Here is a 22,713-nt window from a genome sequence, read left to right as displayed (position 1 = left end):
AGTTTAGCATTGACTTATTAAATAGTAAATACGTTTCTTCAGTGTTCATGGTAGGTAATTGGTTTGGACTGGGGCATTTCACATTGTGTAGAAAAACAGGCATGAAAATTGATTGTATTCAACATAATACTTGAAATATATGTATTTAAAAGTAAATGCATTGGAAAGTGGTTACACAATTACTAAGGCTGCCACTTCACTTTTTTTAAAGTAAGGATTTTAATCTACTTGCAGTAAACGTGTATTAGGAAACTAAATGGGAGTGTTTACACGCTTCAAGGTGGCAGCCTTAGTGGTTGCGTATACTTATCAACCCAGATCCTATGAAGGTGGAAGGTGTCAAAATAAGCTCTAATTGGTGCACAGTGAAGTGGCGTCAATGCTCTGAATCGCTGTGCTTTAGTGTTGAATAGTAAGCCCTTCTACCTCCCCCATAAGCACATTTGGTAAAGCTTGTGTACCATATAGAATCTGACAAATCATTCTCAATTTGCAATTTTAAACAGGTCTGCTTGTTACTTTAACCCCTGCCTTAAGTCAAATATACATGTATTTTTGTTCTTTATTCCTAGTGTATTCTCCTGAGTGATGTCTTTGAACTCTTTAATTACATTGATCGAAGTCAGTTGACTGCAGATCTTGGAGGCTATCTTGTTTATAGTCACCGGAAGTGGGTCCTGTTCATCAAGGTATGATGTTGTGCTTTGTCTAATTCTGTACTTGAATACAACCCAATTAGCCTGGTTTTCTGTGAAGGGGGAGTGAATGGGGAAATATTTGGTTGGATTAATGCATTACCTTGTGACTAGTCTAAGCTCTGCCAATCTGCCTATTAGACACTATTACACCGTGTAACAATTTTTTTTTTTTTTTGTTCCTGGGTAGTAAGTGTTATTTCCTAATTGCTTATGCCTCAAAAGTATAGAAAAGGCTATAATTCCCACAAACTTTGCTTTTGTGAACAGGACAGTGATATTTCAAAATATCACTATTTCCAATGGAAAAACGGGCAACTGTGTGTCTTTTCGTTCACATAGTCAGAAAAAAACAACATATGAATCCAAATTAGAATAAATACATGTTAAAGAAATACAAAAATGACTACAAAAGATTTAGAAGTGAGTAGTTTTTCGAGATTTATGATTATACTGTATTTACAAAATCTCGAAAAACTACTCGCTTCTAAATCTTTTGTAGTCATTTTTGTATTTCTTTAGTATAAATATATGAATCCAAATTAACATGTGTTTTTTGTAAATACAGTATAATCGTAAATCTCAAAACTACTCACTTCTAAATCTTTTGTAGTCATTTTTGTATTAGTTTAGTATAAATACATGTTAATTTGGATTCATATGTTGTTTTTTTCTGACTGTGAACGAAGAGACACACATTTGCCCGTTTTCCCATTGGAAATAGTGATATTTTAAAATCCTGGAAATAGTGATATCACCATCCTGGTCACAAAAGCAAAGTTTGTGGGAATTATAGCCTTTTCTGTACTTTTGAGGCATAAGCAATTAGGAAATAACACTTACTACCCAGGAACAAAAATTGTTACATAGTGTTATTTACACTGGCAACACAAGTGATTTATAAAACATATCACTGGCTTTCAAATGTTACTGTACCTCCTGATGCATGCATAAACTGGTTTTTTGTTTGTTTGTTTTTTAATGTGTTCTGTTTCTGTTAAGTGGCAAATTAGTGTGCAGTGTTTTTGTTTTTGTTTTTTTTTAAAGTGATATTAGTAAAGGATAGCAGATGGATGCTAGGGCAGCTGTACTTCCTGGCTTTGGATAGGATTTTGCTAAGGCAGGATAGGATTTAGTAGTACGTGCTCTTTTAAAAACGCATGCATTTTTACATAAATGGAGTTTTTTTTCTTCCTTTTGATCTAGCAACTCGTGCAGTGTTTCTAAAACCATATTTCATTGGAATCTGTGACCAGCAATGCATATATTTTTGTCAGTCTTGCACATTTTTGCATGCCATGCAAGAGTTACTTTGCTACATTCAATCCCAGTTCTAATGGAAAGCGGTCACAGTTACATTTGTTTTGCTCTCATAAGATTCATTAAATAACCTGATGCATACTGTCATTTTGAAGCATCAGCTACTACAGAGAATATGGTCCTTTGCAGAGATATTTCACTTTGGAATATGTTCTATTTGTGAACCCATTCATGATTCAGTCCAATGTTGTTCCAGGCTTTTATTTAAGTTACCTAGGAGAAGCTGACGTAACGGTGAAAGGTTCCACCTGACCTAATTAACAACTGAAATGCTTCCATTCAACAGATTTATTCAAATTGTTTACAGAGAAGATCATCCATGCTTCCAGCAGTTATTATTAGGCTATAATTGCTACAAAATGAGTAATGTTTTTGTGAATGAAGCTCCAGGGTTTTAATTGTTTCTGCACAGTGACTTAAAAAAAAAATTTATTCAATTTTCAGTTCATGTTTTACAAAGCAATAGGGATAATGATTTGTGCTGAATCTTAGATTTTGCAGCATAATAAAAAGGATGTATTTTGTATCGGATGTCATATCTGCTCCTATGACGGCACTTTTACCGTCAGAGTACCTCGTCAGGTTTTTGTCATTCCCATTTCATTCTGAATTAGCTTGGATATAAATACAAGGGACTATTGTACGGTGTGTAGATATAGTCAGAACATAAGAACATAAGAACATAAGAAAGTTTACAAACGAGAGGAGGCCATTCGGCCCATCTTGCTTGTTTGGTTGTTAGTAGCTTATTGATCCCAAAATCTCATCAAGCAGCTTCTTGAAGGATCCCAGGGTGTCAGCTTCAACAACATTACTGGGGAGTTGATTCCAGACCCTCACAATTCTCTGTGTAAAAAAGTGTCTCCTATTTTCTGTTCTGAATGCCCCTTTTTCTAAACTCCATTTGTGACCCCTGGTCCTTGTTTCTTTTTTCAGGCTGAAAAAGTCCCTTGGGTCGACACTGTCAATACCTTTTAGAATTTTGAATGCTTGAATTAGGTCGCCACGTAGTCTTCTTTGTTCAAGACTGAACAGATTCAATTCTTTTAGCCTGTCTGCATATGACATGCCTTTTAAGCCCGGAATAATTCTGGTCGCTCTTCTTTGCACTCTTTCTAGAGCAGCAATATCTTTTTTATAGCGAGGTGACCAGAACTGCACACAATATTCAAGATGAGGTCTTACAAGTGCATTGTACAGTTTTAACATTACTTCCCTTGATTTAAATTCAACACTTTTCACAATGTATCCGAGCATCTTGTTAGCCTTTTTTATAGCTTCCCCACATTGTCTAGATGAAGACATTTCTGAGTCAACAAAAACTCCTAGGTCTTTTTCATAGATTCCTTCTCCAATTTCAATATCTCCCATATGATATTTATAATGTACATTTTTATTTCCTGCGTGCAGTACCTTACACTTTTCTCTATTAAATGTCATTTGCCATGTGTCTGCCCAGTTCTGAATCTTGTCTAGATCATTTTGAATGACCTTTGCTGCTGCAACAGTGTTTGCCACTCCTCCTACTTTTGTGTCGTCTGCAAATTTAACAAGTTTGCTTACTATACCAGAATCTAAATCATTAATGTAGATTAGGAATAGCAGAGGACCTAATACTGATCCCTGTGGTACACCGCTGGTTACCACACTCCATTCTGAGGTTTTTCCTCTAATCAGTACTTTCTGTTTTCTACATGTTAACCACTCCCTAATCCATGTACATGTGTTTCCTTGAATCCCAACTGCGTTCAGTTTGAGAATTAATCTTTTGTGCGGGACTTTGTCAAAAGCTTTCTGGAAATCTAAATAAACCATGTCATATGCTTTGCAATTATCCATTATCGATGTTGCATCCTCAAAAAAATCAAGCAAGTTAGTTAGGCACGATCTCCCTTTCCTAAAACCATGTTGACTGTCTCCCAGTACCCTGTTACCATATAGGTAATTTTCCATTTTGGATCTTATTATAGTTTCCATAAGTTTGCATATAATAGAAGTCAGGCTTACTGGTCTGTAGTTACCTGGTTCAGTTTTGTTTCCCTTTTTGTGGATCGGTATTATGTTTGCAATTTTCCAGTCTGTCGGTACCACCCCTGTGTCAAGAGACTGCTGCATGATCTTGGTTAGCGGTTTGTAAATTACTTCTTTCATTTCTTTGAGTACTACTGGGAGGATCTCATCCGGCCCAGGGGATTTGTTTATTTTAAGAGCTCCTAGTCCCTTTAACACTTCTGCCTCAGTTATGCTAAAGTTATTTAAAACTGGATAGGAACTGGATGACATGTGGGGCATGTTGTCAGTATCTTCCTTTGTAAAAACTTGTGAAAAGTAATCATTTAACATATTTGCTATTTTTTTTTCTTCCTCTACGATTTTGCCATTTGTATCTCTTAAACATTTAATCTCCTCTTTGAATGTTCTCTTGCTGTTGTAATATTGGAAAAACATTTTGGAATTGGTTTTAGCTCCCTTAGCAATGTTCATTTCTATTTCTCTCTTGGCCTTTCTAACTTCCTTTTTGACTTGCGTTTGCAGTTCTGTGTACTCTTTCTGCGTACTTTCTTTTTGGTCCTTTTTTAATGCTCTGTAAAGTGCCTTTTTTCGCTGAATATTTTTTTTAATTGATCTATTAAACCATTTTGGCAATTTAGTTTTACATTTAGATTTGTCTACTTTAGGGATATAATTGTTTTGCGCCTCTAGTACTACATTTTTGAAGAACAACCATCCTTCTTCTGTGGGTGTTTTCTCTATTTTACTCCAATCTACTTCTGTTAGTCTCTGTTTCATACCTTCATAGTTTGCTTTTCTAAAATTGTAAACCTTAGCTTTAGTCTTTACTTTTGGGGATTTAAAAAACACTTCAAATGAGACCATGTTGTGGTCTGAGTTTGCCAGTGGTTCTCTGACCTCTGTTTTAGTTATTCTATCTTCGTTATTTGAAAAGACTAAATCAAGGCATGCCTCCCCTCTAGTGGGTGCCTTCACAAATTGTGTTAGGAAGCAGTCATTTGTCATTTCCACCATTTCTATTTCATCCTTCGCGCTACCCACCGGGTTTTCCCATTTTATTTGGGGGAAGTTGAAATCCCCCATTAGTATGGCTTCTCCTTTGCTACACACATTTCTAATGTCATTGTATAACAGATTATTGTGCTCACTGTCTGAATCTGGCGGTCTATAGCATGCTCCTATTATTATGCCTTTTGAATTTTTGTCCGTTATTCTGACCCATATTGATTCGGTTTTATTTTCTTTGTCCAGGTTTAACACCTGGGCTTCAAGACTGTTTCTTATGTATAGCGCTACCCCTCCTCCTCTTCTGTCCTGCCTGTCTTTCCTATACAGTGTATACCCACAAATATTATATTCGTCCCCATCACTCTCAGACAACCAAGTTTCTGTAACACCTATCACATCATAGTTACCTGTTAGTGCAGTAGCTTCAAGTTCTAGAATTTTGTTTCTGATACTTCTAGCATTTAGATAAATACATTTAATGGTTGTCTTACCTGAGTTGTTGTTCTTGTTTTGATGCGGTCTCCCTTCTGTTTTTTTTGTTGATTTCTCCCCCCTTCCTTTCTAGTTTAAATGCTTCCGAACCTGCTCGAGGATCTTTTCTCCGAGTAGACTAGTTCCCTTGTTATTTAAATGCAGTCCATCCCGTCTATACAGATAGTCCTCGTTGTAGAATGTGGTCCAATGATCAAGATAGGTGAAGCCTTCCCGTGTGCACCACATCTTCAGCCATGCGTTTTGATTAATTATTTCCAGCTGTCCATATGGTCCTTTGCAAGGTGCGGGTAGTATACCAGAAAATACCACAGTTTTGGTTTTCTCTTTTAATTTCCTTCCTAGCTCTCTGAATTTGTTTTGCAGGGATTTTGGTCTGTCTCTTCCAATGTTGTTTGTACCGATGTGGACGACTACTACCGGGTCGTCTCCTGTTCGTTCCAGGAGCCTGTCCACGTTCTCAGTGATGTGCTTGACCGAGGCTCCCGGAAGGCAGCACACAGTTGTAGTAAGGGGGTCCAAACTGCGAATTGAACTTGCTGTGTTTCTCAATATGGAGTCCCCAACAATCATGACCTCCCTTCTTTTTGCTGTCTGGTCACCACTGTCAATAGGGTCCTGGATGTTGTTCCTTTCATTCTCTTGTTGGTTCTGCTCATCAAAATTCTGAAGTGACTCAAATCTGTTGGTTGTTTTGATTTCTGGTGGTTGTGTTTGACGAAGTTTCTTTTTTTCCCTTCTTCTGCCTACCTGAACCCAGCTGTTCTGACCTTCTATCTCCCTGGTGGCTTTCAGTCTGTTAGGGGTGATGCAGACTTCCATGAATTGTGGGTGTGCCAGTTCCTCAAGATCCTGTTGCTGTCTCACTTCTTCCAGCTCCATTTCTAGCATACTTACTAGTTTAGGCAAATCCTGGATCGCGCGGCACTTTACGCACACTTGGTTTAGCTCCGCTGGGTTTTCTCGGATTTCCCACATCAAGCAGGTGTCACAGATTACTGGCTTGAAGACCATGTTGAGGTTTTTTTTTTTTTTTTTTTGAAGTTTAGTTTCTTCTGCAGCCGTCAACCTGCTTTCAACCTGCTTCGAAACTGCTCTGTACTTTTCCACGCCTGTACTTCTCCCACTCGCTGTCGCTTCCACTTTGCTTGACAATTCAGGAAATGGCTGGTTGCATTTCTGAGGCTGCCTGCAGTGGTCTACTGAGAGTTTAATATTGGAACAAGATTGGGTTCAGGTCTGGTGTGCTGCTGGTGCCTCTAATATACTGTACTGTAGCACAACGTGGGGCTGCTAGTACTCTTCTATAGCACGTCCTTAATCAGGTTTAGCAATTGGACAGACAGTGAAGGAAGTAACTTACAAAAGGGACCCCTGAAGGAGAGCACCTGAGCTGGTTAGCTTTATACTGTAGAGAACAAAGCTGAGTGTTTCCCCGACTGTCTTCGTCTCGCATGGGTCAGAGGCTGCCTCTCTTCATTGCACTCTGCACCCTGAACGTATTTGAAACTGTTCTAGATGCTCTATGAAGATGCTTTTCCTTTGCCTTTTTTTTATATATATATACAGTGTTTGTCTTTGCAGGAGATCGATGCCTTTGTCAGGGAGTTTTTTGCTGTGGTTGACAGACTGCCGTCGTGTATTGCCCATCTCCAATCCTTATCTCAGCAGCCCCTCCCCAGTGCCTTTGAGGAGTTGAAACTGTTTTGTTCCAGTAATGAGGCTCAATACAGTGCATTGAGAAGGTAAGGTTTCTGTGTGCCAGTTACATTTGTACCAATTATCATAGAAAAGACTGAGCATAAATGTTTTTCTGAGGTCCTCAGATTTCTTTTGATCATGGCATGATGTGTTTCCACACACCTGTATGGTGAAGAACAAACTCAGTGTCTGATCTTTATATGGGGTGGGGCCTCCCAAACTCACCCCTGAAGATCTACCTAATTATTTAAACAGCTGCTTCTAATTATCCCCTTAATTGAGCTGATAAAACCAGGGGTTCACTTACTTCTTCACATACCCTGAATCTTAATTACTCATTTTGTTTGTCTAATTCATACATCATTTTGTTTCAAAAGACATGGAATTGATTAATATAAACCCTACTGGATATTTAAGAAAAGATTCAAGAAGGCTATCGTGGTAAAACTATGGAATTTCCATAATTCTTGGGGGGGTTTTCTCGGAACTGTATACTGTAGATCACATTAATGTATTAGTGAGGCATTTTACCAAAGTCTTTGCAAAAGCTATTCTCGGATTACAAGTATTGCTATCCGATGGTACGGTATTTTTATTTGAGCAGGAATAGTTTTCTGTAGTCTTGCACTAGCTGTATAAACTGAATTCAAATCCAGCTTGTCTGATCATAGTCTGGATATATTGTAATAAATGTGGACCGAACTGGGATTTACTATTCTGATTTTTTTTTTTTTTTTTTTTGCATTCAGTTGAATGGAAGGATCGGGACAAACTGCTGACAATCCCATTGGAAATAATAGCCTTTTTTGTGTGTCCTATTTTTTTACATTAAAAACATAAATGGACACTTTACCAGGCCTGATCAGAGGCCAAGTTTCTGCCTCCTGTTTCTGTTTGTAGTGCATTCTGGGTGATTTTAAAAGCTGCATTTTCTTCCCCTTGCACAATTTTTAAAATTGCTTACATCTACCATGCCATGGTCCTACTGACAATATGGAACCCTTTCTGTGTCTGGGCACTACATGGCTAAAATAAATCCCTTGTGTTTGCAGTGATACTTTCTCTTATATAATGACTTCTGATAACATGAACCATTGAACTGTGATTGCCTCTGTGCTCCATCACTACCAGGGGCCTTGGCCTTGATGATCTGCTGGGACGCTGTGATCAGATCATGGAGAAGCTACGCTGTCCAGAAGCACACCCGCCCTATCGGGCAATGGCTGGAACATCTTTGTTTGCACATACGGCCTTTGAAATGCTGGAAAATCACAACAGGTATAATTGCATTATGTTGTATACGTTGTTTGTGTACCTGTTCTGCTGTCCAGGTGTATGTGTTAATACGGGGCCAGTGCAATAAAACTGGCAAGGGATTCCACTCAATCATACTGCATTTTGCATTTGTTTTGTAATCAAGAGCTTGGTCAGCTGACTGCCAGTTTGCTTATAAGCTTTGCTTTGTTGCTAGAGCCTTCAGCATTGTAGTACAAAGCTTGTGGGGAGGGAAATTTTAAGCATTTCTGTAAGTGTTTGATTTGTTAATCCTTTTAAATTGCACACACACATTCAAACTGTTGGTACAAAATAATTCCAAGTCTCTTTAGTAATTGGTGCTGTGCATGTCTTAAGGGAGGAGTTAGCAGTTGTGTTGAGTGGTAGCAGCGAGCGGCAGCCAAGAAAAAACATCCCAGCTTTAGTCTGTTGTAGTCAGAATGACACACATCTGAAAAGAATAAAGCGATCGGGTATAATTACAAACCAGCGTTTGCTAGTCTGTGGCGTATCATTTTTCGTTTTTGGTACAAAAAAATTAACTTGTATCTGCTTTTTTGAATATATTTAAAAGGATAACAGCGGCCGTGGATAAAGTGGAGTTACTGTGGCAACAGGCTCTCTCCAGGGCACAGCTTCCATTGAAGAACCTTCAGCACAGGCAAGAGGCTCTGCAGGTACGAGGCAGCTGCAGTCCTTCTATGGGGTGGGCCCTAGGGAGCCATGTGAAGTCTTGGAAGTTGGTGTGAATATTGAAAAACCTTTTTAGAAACTGCTTGAGTTCAATTCTAGGACACTACATGTTGCCTTGACAAATAGACTTTAAAATATGCTGTTAAAACTGTTTGTTTATTTTTTGTAGGTTTTATAATCCAGTAGCAGTTAACCTATTTCTCTGTTAGGGTGCTGTCTTGTGTGAGAGGGAGCTTAATGAAAGACTGATTACTGTGTCTTATTTTTCTTCCTGATTTAACAGATCATTGAGCATATTACTACAAAAGGAATTGAGAAGCTCCAGTCATACAGAATAGAAATAGCCGAAGATGCTGGCAAAGCAGAAATCCTACAATCAGAGTATGAAGCAGCAATCTATAAACCTGGAATGGTAAGATGTCTAAATGCCACTATTAGGCATATTAACTGATGTAAACAATGTATACATACTATTTTGTGAATTTTAACTGTATGTGAGCGAGTTAGTGTAGAGTTGCATCACAAAATAAATTTGTTTGGTTGTCCTGTTTCGTGGCTCATACTTTGAGACAAATACTGAAACAAAGGTTCAGTTTAGTTTACATCACAAGTCTGAGTTTACAAAAAAAATGTTGACGTGGCAGATTTGAGATCCAGAATATAAATGTGTGAGTGGGAGATACAAGTCCAGTGTGAGGGCTTTGAAAAAACGGTTTGTGCATCACAGGAGCTGATTCGTCATGCAGAGGATGTGTTGCTGAGTCTGTCTGAGCTGAGGGGAGTGATGGAGAGGGATGGAGGAGAAGGAGCAGAGGAAGATTGCACTGAGGAGTTGTACAGGGTGAAGGAAAACTTCCGCAAAGCCATTGAGCTTCCACACCAGACTCTGAAGGCTGTCTGTGATTTCTATTGCTTCCTAAATAAAGTAAGACATGCACATGATGAATGGTGTTTTGAAATTGGATCAATCCTGGGTGTTGCATGACTTTGCTACTCGTATGTGTGGCATATATTGCACACGCTGTACTTCCTCCAAAGCTTTTGTGGGTAATCGCTCTAGAGAAGCAAGCTGAAATGAGATGGACCAATGCTGTAAGAGCCAAAATGCTAGGTGCTACTTGGAATACAAGATGATTGGTGCAGATCAAAATTAGCATGCCCTAAATGAAAAGGAGGCTGGGGATTCTAGAGGAGGGGTTGACCTTAAGCCACTCTAGATAGAATTAAGTGCCCCAATTGCACCCTTTAAGGTACAAGGGACACATGTCCCACAAATAAAAATGATGTTACTGTAACTTATATTTGCAATGAGATGCACGAAACAGGGTTTAAAATGTATTGACCGGTTGTATCTGATCACCCCAAAGTGTTTCCTTGTGATACTTGAGTCGCACTCAAATGTATTTAAAAAAAAGTTTGAACAACTGCTTCCTTGTGTACCTTCAGGGGTTATAAGAAGAGAGCAAGCCTTTCAGTGTGCTTGAACTTTGTCTCTTAGAAATGCACTATGGGTTAGTAGTACAGGGGTGCTTTTAAATCCAGTGATTCAAAGGAATCTATAATAAATACTGTACAGCAAGACAGACTAACTTATTAAACAGCTTTGCATTGCTACCCAGTACAATGTGACGAGCCAGGATTTAATGGTCCATTACTGGCTTCCTACTATGGTATCCATTAGATCATTTTATATATGGCAGTTTATCAAGCGTGTGATATCCTTAATACAGCATCGGTTTCCAACTCTATAGTTATGGAATGTGTGGCGTGGGTTTTTTTTTTTTTAGTAAGGAAAAACAAACCTTGACACTTTTACACAGTTGGTACTGGTATATGAAAACATAACCAGTTTCATTCTTTGTTTTATATGAAAGTAATTGTCCAATGGTCTATTCTGGCCTTGTCAAGATCAGTTTACTGGACTGCCGTACTGAGGAAACGTGCTGTAGGTGCAGAAGTGTAGGCTATTATGAGGGTTAACATTAATGGGTAGTGCCAATTTAGGGGAAGCACTTCTATTTCAATATGCATCACCATTACCATGTTGTGTAACTAGATATTTCCTTCCTGCAGGCAGACAGCTGGTATAATTCGGTCCTACACCAGAATTTCTTTCAAGATCTCTTCTGTAGAGGCAGCAAGGGGAGCATTCAGCGAACACGGTATCCACGAGAAGCAGCCGTCTGCACGAGTCCAGCTTGGAAACAGCAAGTCCACAGGTTCTTAGGGAAGAATCCTTCCCCTGAAATGGATGAGTTGATTCGGCTTGCGCACCTGGCTAACGTCATCCCTGATGCACGGCTACAGAGGCTGGGGAAGCAACTGTCACATCGGCAAGAAATGTTATATATTTGAGTTGTAGTGCAAGTCTGCACACTGCATTGTGATTGTAGAGTGGGCACAAATAAACGGGTGTTTTTTTTTTATTTTTTATATAAAGCTTTTAATTGAGGGTTTTTTTTTTGTTTTTTTTTTACTTTTAAACTCTGGCACTCCTTTCCAATACTGTTTTCATATCGAGGCTATATTCTTTTGTAGTGGCTTATTATTCATCCACTCATACATATGTCCACACATTATCTTTTTAAATATATACAGAAAACTGCTTTGCAGTTGTGATACATCATAATTGGGGGTATTCTTCAGGACAAGATATTGATAGTAGATTGGGATTTACAGAGGAACCTGTCAGTCTGTGTACATACAAAAAAGTTGCATTTATTTTTAGTATTGCTGCATTGGAGTTATTAACCATGTGCTTCATCTTTCCTTAGTTGTCTGATCATCACAAAGCTGCTGACCTCTTCTGGATCTGTTTCACTGAATGAATTGCACAGTGCGCTACAGTGGCAGGAAGAATTTCTGAGTAGCGCTGAATTTGAGGGGATTCAGCAAGAACCTTGCAAGCCAACGCAGCCTGATGGCGTCGGAGCACCTGAAAAGCAATCTGTTGAAGGATGTATTTTATCCAATGGATGTAACAACAATGGCAGCAATGGATCCAAGCTGGGCTTGGCATCCAAAATAAACTTGCTTACCGATCGCCGTGGGGAAGGACTTCCAACATGGGAGTCTCCTAGCCACACACTCTCTAATTTCATCCTTAAAGGTACAATTCCATCCAGTCTGGCAGCAACAGGAAAGCCCCCTTCTTTGAGCTCCTTTGACTCTGGTATTGATGGAGCTGGAAGCTGCCACTTAGACCACAGGATTGTTAAAGAAGCCTGGGAAATGCCCAACAGGGCCCCTGTGGCTCAGGAGATTCCCAGATCAGCTCCCCAAGAGCCGTGCGTTAATGAGGAGACCATTGGCAGCATGTCTGACTCTGAGGAGTGTCTAGAGGATCTTGAATTTCACTCCAAGAGGTGTAGGTCGAGTGCAAGGATACAGATCGTTCCAAAGATCATCTCTGGCTGTTTGAATTTTGAGGTCATGGTTAAACGGTCTGCCAGTCTACCAAAAAACCCCTGGCTGAGCCTGCCTCTGGAAGACCTGGACAACTCGTACACCGTCACCATCACCCCAACAAGACCTTCAGTCAAGTGTGGGCTGCAGAGCAACCTGCTCAGAAACCCTAATGCATTGTTGGAAACTGCCAGACTTTCGGGTTCCTGCAGAGACTCCTGTGATGGGAGAGAGCACTATGGGGAGACCCAGGCTTCTGAACAAGATGCTGTCAGAGGTTTGGCTTTCACTGAGAGTGGCATCCAGACAGAGGCAAAGAGCCATTTCCTGCAGGTGCAGAGAATTTTGGAGAACTCCTCTGAGCTGAGTCCTATTCGGAATGTAATGTCCAGCACCTTGAATGATACCCGGGACAAACGGAGTCAGTCCTCTTGGACAGACCATACACTGCTCTGGGATAGCTATGACCTGCACGCTTCCAGGAAACACCACGAAGGCACAAGGGAAAGGTACCATACCATATTTTAGTCTATTTTGTTGGTAGAATTTGCTGAGGGATCCTTTATACTTTGATTGCACATGTTTCTGTTTGACAACTTGTATGTGGAATTCATAGTATTTTTGGTGCCCTATTGCAAGCTCTTTATGATTAATGGCAAGCTGCATTTTACAGTACTTGCTGCTGCACTATCTACCAGTAATTCTCTTTTTGATACCAGTCTCGTTGAATTGTTTATTTGGTTTCCCTGTATACCTAAGCAGGATGGAAAATTATTCAGCGGAAATGGAGTCCTTGTTTAATGACTGGGACCTGAAAGAACAGGAAGATCTCTGCGTCGTTGAGAAACTCCTAGTCCGAGCTGCAGACATTCTGGAGGTGCGTTATTTGGCTGTTACTATTAAATTCTCCCCAGCCAAGGATAAAATGCCACGTATACAACGCAGATTGAGTGCTGTACCTTTTAATTAGAGACAAAAGGTCATGTGATTCTAATGAGGGGGTGAGAATTCTGTGTTTCTCTGTTCCTTTTATCCATGTAGAGACTTTATACCCTAACCCTCTATGTATATAGTATTGATACTGATACAGAAGGGAACACAGTTGTATAGAGACGTAAGTCTTAAGTTGAATTCCCTTAAACGCTGAGTTTGCCTCTCAAGCCTGCTGATTTTGGTGACTGCCAAGGAGCCCTCGCAGTGACCCCAAGCGGTGGTTCATTACAGTACTGGCCTACATCCACAACTTGATAGCCTCGCTAACTCTTGTAGTTGAAACAAAACCAGATGCATTGTGTACCATGAAAGAAAACTTTAGTAGCTCGACTATATTCAGTTACATGACCTGGTTTACTAAATTATGCAAAGTTATTTGGATGAAGAATAAAAATCTATACCATCGCTTACATTCCTGTTTCTGGTCATTGGGGTTTATCAGCCAGCATACCAGATTGCGTAAGAATTTTAACTGTATTTTAAAAATGTTTAATGTTCTATTCCAGGAAGAGGAGAGTGTGTTAAAACAAGAGGAGGTACTGGATCACCTTGTGAAGATTGACAGTAACAAGCATTTTGAAATATGGAGCATTGATTCAGACCACAATACAAACCAAATGCATGTGGTAAGGGACTATTCATAAACATTACGATAACTTATGGTATATTTCAAAGCTAAGACAGTGTTCCTTTCTTGGTTTGAAATAAGTACAGTTAAAATAAGGTAATGCTAGCTTTTATATCCATACATAGTGAAAACTCGATTTATCCAAACTCTTTTGTCATTTTGCATGTAATGTTATTTTAAGGTGGAATGTGTGTATATATACAAGTGTGTGTGTGTGTGTACCCTATAACACTTAATCTGTAGTGACTAGGTACACAATTATGTAACTAATTTATCTTTTGATCCGTTTTGTTTTATTTGCCATCATAAAGCACTTTAAAGCAAGTGCAGATGGACACCAGAAGCTATTTCAACCTAATAAAACTTGGTGTGTAAGATCCTGCTATCTTTTTCCCAATGCAGGTTCCCATGTCTTCCAGTGAATTGGTGGAAGCTGGTGTTCTTGGTTTTGAGGACTCCGCTGGGAAAAGCGTCAGTGACGAAGAATCTGGGTATTGCCCCACAAATTCAGCCACTGCTCACGATGTACATTCTGCGGCAACCATTGATTTCAATAAAACAACCGCGGCCAGTCTGAATGGGAGCAGGGCATTTTCCAGTCCATACAGTAGTTCCCGTTTGCTCCAGGAAATGAAAGAGCTACATGTTATAGAGGAGCAGATTTTTCAAGAGAACCTGAAGATACACGCGCTACAGCGATTTGAGGAAGCAGACGGAGCAGCACCAGAGGAACAAGCCAGGGGGAGCCTGCTGAATCCAAGCAAGGAAAGGGAGCTGTTCCTGAGGGAGCTGGAAAAGGAGAGAACAGAGGTAGAGAGGATGGAGAAGAGTCTGGCCAGGGAGAGAGCAGAGAGGAATACAAAAATAAGAAACAAACTGCACAGCGGTTCCAGGAAAGCAGCCTGCAGTAACCATCGCCAGTCCTCTGATCCCACAGCACGATCCAGAACCAAGATGAGGCTTGCAGTGACTTCAGCTCTAACGAATCAGAAGGCAGCTGTGAATGCAGACAAGGGCACACCTCTGACCATAGGTCATCCAACAAACCAGCCCAAAGAGAACTTCAGCAAAAGTGACAACGACAATTCTGGGGAAGGGATTTCAAGCCCCAGTAATCTGCAAACTACATTATCTCTTGCAGCAACAACCTCCATAAGAAATGATGGATGTCCACGGACACCTGAGAGAGAGGCACCTTTCTGCCTAGCTGAACCCTCTCAGACTAACAGACAGTTGGAAGGTGGTTCTTTGATCCATGCAGTTGCCACTGAAGGTTTGCAGCGACGTGTGCTTCAGAGCCTAGATCCTTCTAGTAGGAGCTGTGTCCCTGAAGAAAGTGGAGGAACGACCCATTCCACTCCAGAGCTGCTTCTGACCCAGCCAGTGCATGATATCCCAGGTAAAGATACCCAGGAAACAGTGGATCAAAACTGTGAGCTCAGTGCTGCTGAATCTGAGAGCATGCCTTATCTTTCTATGGAGAGGAATGAGATACCAGTACCAGCTGCAAGGAGGAGAGGCTGTAGAAAAGAGGAGCCTCCAGGACCTGTGGGTGATCCATTTGACTCCGGCGAAACTCCTGCTGCTGTTGTAGCCCCAATACCAAAGCCAAGGAAAGCATCTCTGCCCTCAAACACTGATCCAAAAAACCAAGAGGAAAGACAAGTGCCCACATGCAAGCCGGTAACCATGATTGCATCAGATCCAGTCTCCTTGAAAGGTTGCACATTTGAGCCTGTAGTACTGGAGATTCAAAAACCCAAGCACCCTCCAAAACCCAGAGAGAGGAGGCGGAAGAATGCTGTCCAGCAACAGAAAGCCGGTGAGGGAGATTCAACACTCGGCAGCATTCTTTCTGAGAAGCAGCCTTGTTGTGAGGCAGACACGTCTGTTACGGAGATCCACAGAGATGCCTTAACTCAACCTGAAGCTGCAAACAATGACAGGAATTCAGAGGCTGCTTGTTCCACCCCTGCATTGAAATCTGACCATGGTATAGATCTGCAAGCCAGACAAGCTGACTGTTGTGACTCTGAAATAACGAAGAGGTCCACATCAGTTGAACCTGATAGGGAAGGATTTTGCTGGGACAGTGTGGATGCAGTGGAAGGTTTCAGAGAAAGGAGCCACCATGATCATGTGATTGCAATGCCTGTCATTGGTTCGGTAGGAAAGCGTGCTGCACAGTGCCTGCCAGTGCATGACAGTCTTCATTCTGGGGCCCTAATGGAGGTAACCTCATCCTTCCTGCAGTCAGCATTGCATGGGTGTACAAGATTTAGATATTTTTTCAATTGTGGGTGTGGCTGGTTTTTTTTTTATTTTAATGCATGAAAGCAGCTTGATAAAACATAAATATCAAACGGTTGTATCCATCGAAAGTCATGTCGCCCAGCCCAGTAACACAGGATGTGAACTTTGAATAGGGCTCAGTATGTTTAATCCTGATTTTTTGCAGTTTATTTTTTTCCTTAAGGCCAGTGATTATAGAACGCCCATTGTTCTGGACACTGGATCCGCACTCATGAAAGCTGGCTTTGCCGATCAAGATCTACCAACCACCATATTCCCCACTGTAATTGGGTGGCCTAAATACAAGGTAAATTCTTCTAAGGGGACTCTGTTATATTGCATTTATCATATTGATTATCCTTCTGTATTTCCTGGAAATGCATGTGAAATATAAAATTAACATCACTTCAGCTTTTTATGAATCTTACAGCTATAACAAAGGTCCATATGATCAATGTTATGTTTTTGTACCTTTTTTTAATGTATTCCATTTCTTTAATTCTTGTATTAAACTGTCCATCTATAACTCCCCTCATTAAGAAACCCCACTTGGCCTCAAGTGGCTAAGTGCACACAGTCAGGCAGTTCTGGTTACTTCACATTTGACATTCAGTGATCACATGGGGAACCTTTGGCTTTACAACTTTACCTCCCCTGAGCTTGAAGTTGTTTTTGTAGGAAATCTAAATTAACTGAGAATCCACTGGAGCTTAAGTGTAAAATCTATTCAATAGTGTGTGTGTGTTGGGGTGTTTTTTTTTTTTTTTTTTTTAAATGTATATCTAGGTAACTGTCACATTTTAAACTACTTGGTGCATTTTAAACTTTCCTATTAGAAGACTGTGGGTAATTTAAAATGTTATAATTGTAGAATTGCCCTGTGGCCCCAACAATGCGATACATTTTGTAGTTAATATGCCCCCTAATATGCATTTTCTATAAGGTGATTTAAGAGCCAGTATAAGTGATTTCGTTGTTGTACATGCAATCATTTCCCCCATAGTAGGGAGGTAGCCCCTCCTGCATTTTTATTTATTCTTTGGTTTGTTTCTTTATTTTAAGCTATAAACCAAGAGTAAGAGTATTCAGCTGAAAATTTGTCTTGGAGTATTGGTTAGTTCCAAAGTATCTGTGAAAGGTGACCTATGCTCAGGTGATCCTGCTGTTGTGAAAGCAGAGCTGCAGCAGCAAACGAACCTCCCATCACTTTGGGCTAATCTGCCAGCATTGCTGATCTCTATCTGTAGCGTTTTAATCCTAGCAAACACCTTCTCTTGCAGGAGGTTATGAATGGCAAGTTTGAACGAGAAGCTTACATTGGACATGATGCCCAGCACATGAGAGGAGTTCTGTCTTTAAAATACCCCATGCAGCATGGGATAATACAAAGCTGGGATGAAATGGAGAAGGTACTGAGCTTGTTTCAGCCCCTGTACCAGGGGAAGTAACAGCAATAAGGGAAAGCTGGAAGTCTGGCAGCCACACTATTTATGATCTTTAGTTAGTGTACCAATAGATTGGTACATACCTTACATTTAGAGTAGGTACCCTGCTTTGACTAAACGTTGTGCATGCAATAACATTTTGGTGGCTTTGCTTATCAAATGTTCAATTTTTTAATAAGCGATCTCTGGTTCTAGATTTGGCACCACACCTTTCATCACCAGCTCTGTGTTGATCCTGAGGAACATCCCGTTCTGCTGACAGAGGCTGTTCTGAACCCTCAGGAGAACAGGCGGAGAATGGTGGAAATCCTGTTTGAAACTTTTCATGTGCCTTTAGCCTATGTGGCCCTGCAAGCTGTCCTGGCGCTCCTTGCCACAGGAAGGAGTACAGGTAAGATAATGAAACTACTGTGTTATAATAATTATACCTAGCACTGTGGAAGCTAAAGTAATCCTTTGAACATCAGACCTCATAACTGGTTCCAGTGAGAGTCCTAAAGATCCTTTATAAAAATGGTGAGTAGGATATCCATATTGTGCAGCACAATGCAAGATTTATATGGTCTTCATCTTCAATCTAATGAATGTTGTTTGTCTGTAAAATGTTTCGTTTTTTGTTTATTTTAATTTAGGTGTGGTCTTTGACTCTGGAGATGGCCTTGGTCACAGTGTCCCTGTGTATGAAGGATATGGACTCCCTCATGCCATACAGCGCTTTCATATGGCAGGACAGGACGTCACACAGCAGCTCAAGAAGGTGGGGATTGACCTCATTGTTTTGGAAAACCAGAGGCAGTCCATTCTGCAGAGTCTTGTGACCACAGTACACCCGGGTATAGATGTGGACCTGGTTATTCTGCTTGGTTTATTTGCACCTCCATTTTTAAAGGTGTTCATTTCAATGCAATGCTCTGGCCAGACTATACTGTAACTTTCTGTTTTAATTACTACAATATGTAATGTACAGCATACTGTACTGGATGAATATACATTGGATTACTGAACACTATTGTAATTAATACAACCTGCAGCAAGTACTGTAGTTTGTATTCTGTGACAAAGCATGTATTTTTGTATCGGCACTTGTTTAGGAATACTTTATTTGTTATCTGCGAGAGTGCTTGTTTTGTTTTAAGTGACCCTGCTTTATGTATAGTTGGTTTCCCTGTTTTGTTGGTTGCCTTGTTCTCCTTTGGCTCACTGACCTAAAACCTGTGGCCATGTGTTTTAATTGTCCTGCTCCAGTTGCTGCAAGAGAGAGGCTTCTCATTCAGAACCTCAGCAGAGCTTGAGATAGTGAGGGAGGTGAAGGAGAAGTGCTGCTACGTGTCTCAGGACTACGAAGCTGAACTGCGTGGCTTGCGAGCACCCGACACTGACACAGAGATGTATTACACACTACCTGATGGGCAGGTCATTAACATGGGCAATGAGAGGTTCAGGTAACCACATGTCATGCTGTTTCAACCTCTTAGTGGTGTGGAAGCATTTGGTTTACTCAATTAAAATATAAAATGGAGGGAATGTGGTGGGGAGTGGATAAAGATGTTTCCAAATCCAGGGCTTGTAACCAGAAGGTCACTGGTTCAAATCCCACCTCTGCCACTGACTCGCTGTGTGTGACCCTGAGTAAGTCACTTCACCTCCTTGTGCTCCATCCTGCAGATGAGATGTTAAATCAGTGTCCTATTGTAAGTGACTCTGCATATAATGCACAGTTCACAGCCTACCTCCTAATTGTCCAAGATATTGCATGTGTGTTTTGTGACTTTAGAAGAGCAGTGCCCTCACATTGCTTTTACCATGTCTTTTAATCACAGGGCCCCTGAGATATTATTCAAGCCGGAGCTGGTTGGAAGAGACCACTACGGGATGCATGAAAGTGTCTTCCGCTCAATCCTTCGCTGCGACATGGACCTCAGAAGAACGTTCATGGGAAATATCATTTTATCGGGTAAAACATTCGCTCAAACAAGTTGCTACTGACAGCTGAGTTCTGCAGCAAAAACTTCTGAGCCTTTTGTTGTGGCTTGGGTAAAAAGAAATGAAACCCAAATATTTAAGTGGTTCAGTTTTTATTAACTTTTTTTTTTTGTTTGTTTTTGGAATTGTGAATAAGCAGGCTGCATATAGAACTTGTGAGCTGTCAAGAGGCCAAATAATGTGGTGCCCCGCACTAATGTGTCGAATTTTTTTTCATAAAGGTGGAAACACTATGTTGTCTGGTTTGCCTTTGCGACTTCAGGAGGAAATCCGATCCATGGTGGCTGTGGATTTGTCAGACTCTGTGCGAGTGACTAGCCCCAAGGATCGGGACTTCTCAGTGTGGCGTGGAGGGGCTGTGCTCGCCAGCTTGCCTTCCTTCAGCGCCGCCTGGATCAGCCAGGGAGAGTACGAGGAGTTTGGACCTGACATTGTCTTCAGGAAATGTTTTTGATTAAGGTGTTTTGTTTTTTTTTTTTGCCTTTTTTTTTTTTTTTTAAAGGGATAACCACATTCAATCAAGTGCGATATTTTTAAAGTGGCTATCCTGTATAAATCCATATACAAATGTTTTCTATAAATATTGTATCAAATTTATTTTTGTTTTACTTTTACTTTTTTTTTGGTCATGGCAGGCTATTCATACGATAGCCCAAACAGTATGATAATGTATATTTAGTTGATGTCAATACTACTGATTGTTTGTTTTTATCATTGGAACACATGTGGTCCTGAAATCTTCCTGTACATGGTCTGTTAGTTGTATTTTCTGTGTTCATTTTTAACCCAGGGAGAAACTATTTATTTAATGTGTGGAATTGTATTGTTGTCCTTGCCCAGAGTTTAGATTGTAGGGCCATTTTCAAAGCTTTTTAATCCTGTCCTTGGTATGTATGTGTGTGTCTATCTCTATCTATCTCTCATCAACCTTGCCGGTGATTTAAACTGGAGCAAACTCTTTGCAAATATAACCCATAACCTGTGCTTCACAGCCCTCGTGTGTCTTCTAAATCAGGTGCTAACGATACAGCACACGCTTTCACTGCCCCAAAAGTATTTTGTCGTCTTGCCTTTGAAGCCATTTTTTGGTTGGTTTGATTTTAGTGTATTTTATTTGTATATTTGTGTCAACTTGGATTTTCTAAGGATTATCTTGTTGCTGCAGCTACCCTATTCCCTTGCAGGTCACTTACTCTTTTGAAATGTTTGAATAGATATACTTGTGGTGTGTGATTTTATTTATTTTTTGTTCAAGTAGTATTTCATGCGTGTGGGTTTTTGTAACTGAAGTCTATTGGGCTGTTGCAGGCAAGTTTCAAATGATATTACAGCATTCCTTGCATTCTCTACCCCATCCTCCCATATGGAGAAATGCCTTTGTTCACTGGTGCTCCAAGGTATTTGTTTTGCATGTGTAGCAGCTCCTGTACGTGCTTGCATAGTGATAGATATGACTTTTTAATATCACAAAAATGAGTACTAGTTGTCCACATTCTAGTGCATTATGGTCTTAGTCTGTACACAATAGGGTTGGCTTATATACATTATTTGTTACATTGGATTATATGTCTTGTGGGTGTTCACAAATGTTTACTTGGGTAAAATTTAGCTTTTCACATTATTTATTTAAACGCACTTTTATACATCCCTTGCATGTGAGTGGTATAATGTTTATTTTAAAGCACTGTGGGTTTAATCACTTTTGTGTGTCAGGTGGTACAAGACCCAAGCACTGTTAGTAATTGGTAGCCTCACCAGTATTAATTACAAGTAGGCATGTGAGCCAGGCTGAATGTGCTCAAATAGTTTTGTAAGATCTGTGGATATATCGGATTGCCTAAAGGGCTAAATGTGCTGGTTAGAGAGGGAGATTAAGGCCGTAATGAAACGTGACTCTGCTGACTAATGCGATTTTGCACATGACACAGGAGCATTAGACTTGGATTGTGTAGGGGGAGGTGGTTGAGAGGAAATATATACACTTATCAGGAGGCACTGTTGTGATGCAGCGCTCTACTAGCACCATGCGCACATGGGGTTCTGTACAAGATTGCAGGGAACTTGGCTATTAAAAGAAGTGGAAGCTCCACAGAGTATAAACATGCCTTCTAGTTTCACCAGTTCATTTTTTTGTTTCAATGTTCTTGCCAATTTTTTTTTTTTTTTTTTTTTTGTTAAACGGTATGAGATTTGCGCATGTTTTATTCTTTAAACGTTTGTCTTGGATGTGTAAATACTTTGTGACGCTTGTTTAATCCGGGAAAGAGGAACCCATAGTTGTCCAGCGTGTGTGTGCCTTTGTTTCTGTACAGAAGCTTATTTTAGGTGGCATTGGCTGCCATTTATTTTTTTATAATAAATTATCTTAACAATGTTCAGTCTCCTTGTCATTCACCTAACATTAACTGCCTTGAGGCTGGTTTCACAGACCCTGATTAACATCTTGTCTAAATTTAACATTTTAGATTATCCAAGATCAGTGCTAATCGGGATCTGCGACAACACCCCCCCCCGCCCACACACACAAATCACCTGACGCACACGGACAAAGGATCAGGTGTTTCGATTTCTGCTGCATCTTGAATCTAAAACTATCAACTTGTTGGCGGTACTGCATTTTGTTTGGTCGGAAAAATCTCTACACCTGTGAAGGATATTATCTTTAAGTATTGCTTATCCTTGTTAGACAGCTTTTAGGGTCTTCCAATCCTGGGTTTGTCAATTACAGTTTCTCGTACTTGTTGATTATGCTTCAGATACCAAACCTTGA

General features: G+C 40.3%; 1 protein-coding gene across 2 annotated transcripts; it reads left to right on the top strand.

The window, feature by feature from the left end:
• Nucleotides 1-11,989: 11,989 nt before the first annotated feature.
• Nucleotides 11,990-20,461, top strand: LOC121317607. Of its 2 annotated transcripts, none has more exons than XM_041253718.1 (11): nt 11,990-13,111; nt 13,365-13,479; nt 14,102-14,221; nt 14,626-16,455; nt 16,700-16,822; nt 17,796-17,924; nt 18,156-18,351; nt 18,593-18,717; nt 19,206-19,402; nt 19,781-19,914; nt 20,165-20,461. In XM_041253718.1, exons 1-11 carry the CDS (start codon nt 12,429-12,431, stop codon nt 20,395-20,397), a joined length of 3,885 nt encoding a protein of 1,294 aa, XP_041109652.1. In that variant the 5' UTR covers nt 11,990-12,428; the 3' UTR covers nt 20,398-20,461. The 2 variants fall into 2 exon arrangements, with proteins under 2 accessions (XP_041109652.1, XP_041109651.1); XM_041253717.1 differs by having other exon boundaries at nt 13,362-13,479.
• Nucleotides 20,462-22,713: the final 2,252 nt, after the last annotated feature.

This window comes from Polyodon spathula, chromosome 6, assembly GCF_017654505.1.
Source record: "Polyodon spathula isolate WHYD16114869_AA chromosome 6, ASM1765450v1, whole genome shotgun sequence".
NCBI lineage: Eukaryota > Metazoa > Chordata > Actinopteri > Acipenseriformes > Polyodontidae > Polyodon > Polyodon spathula.
This window is presented reverse-complemented; position numbering and strand designations above follow the sequence as displayed.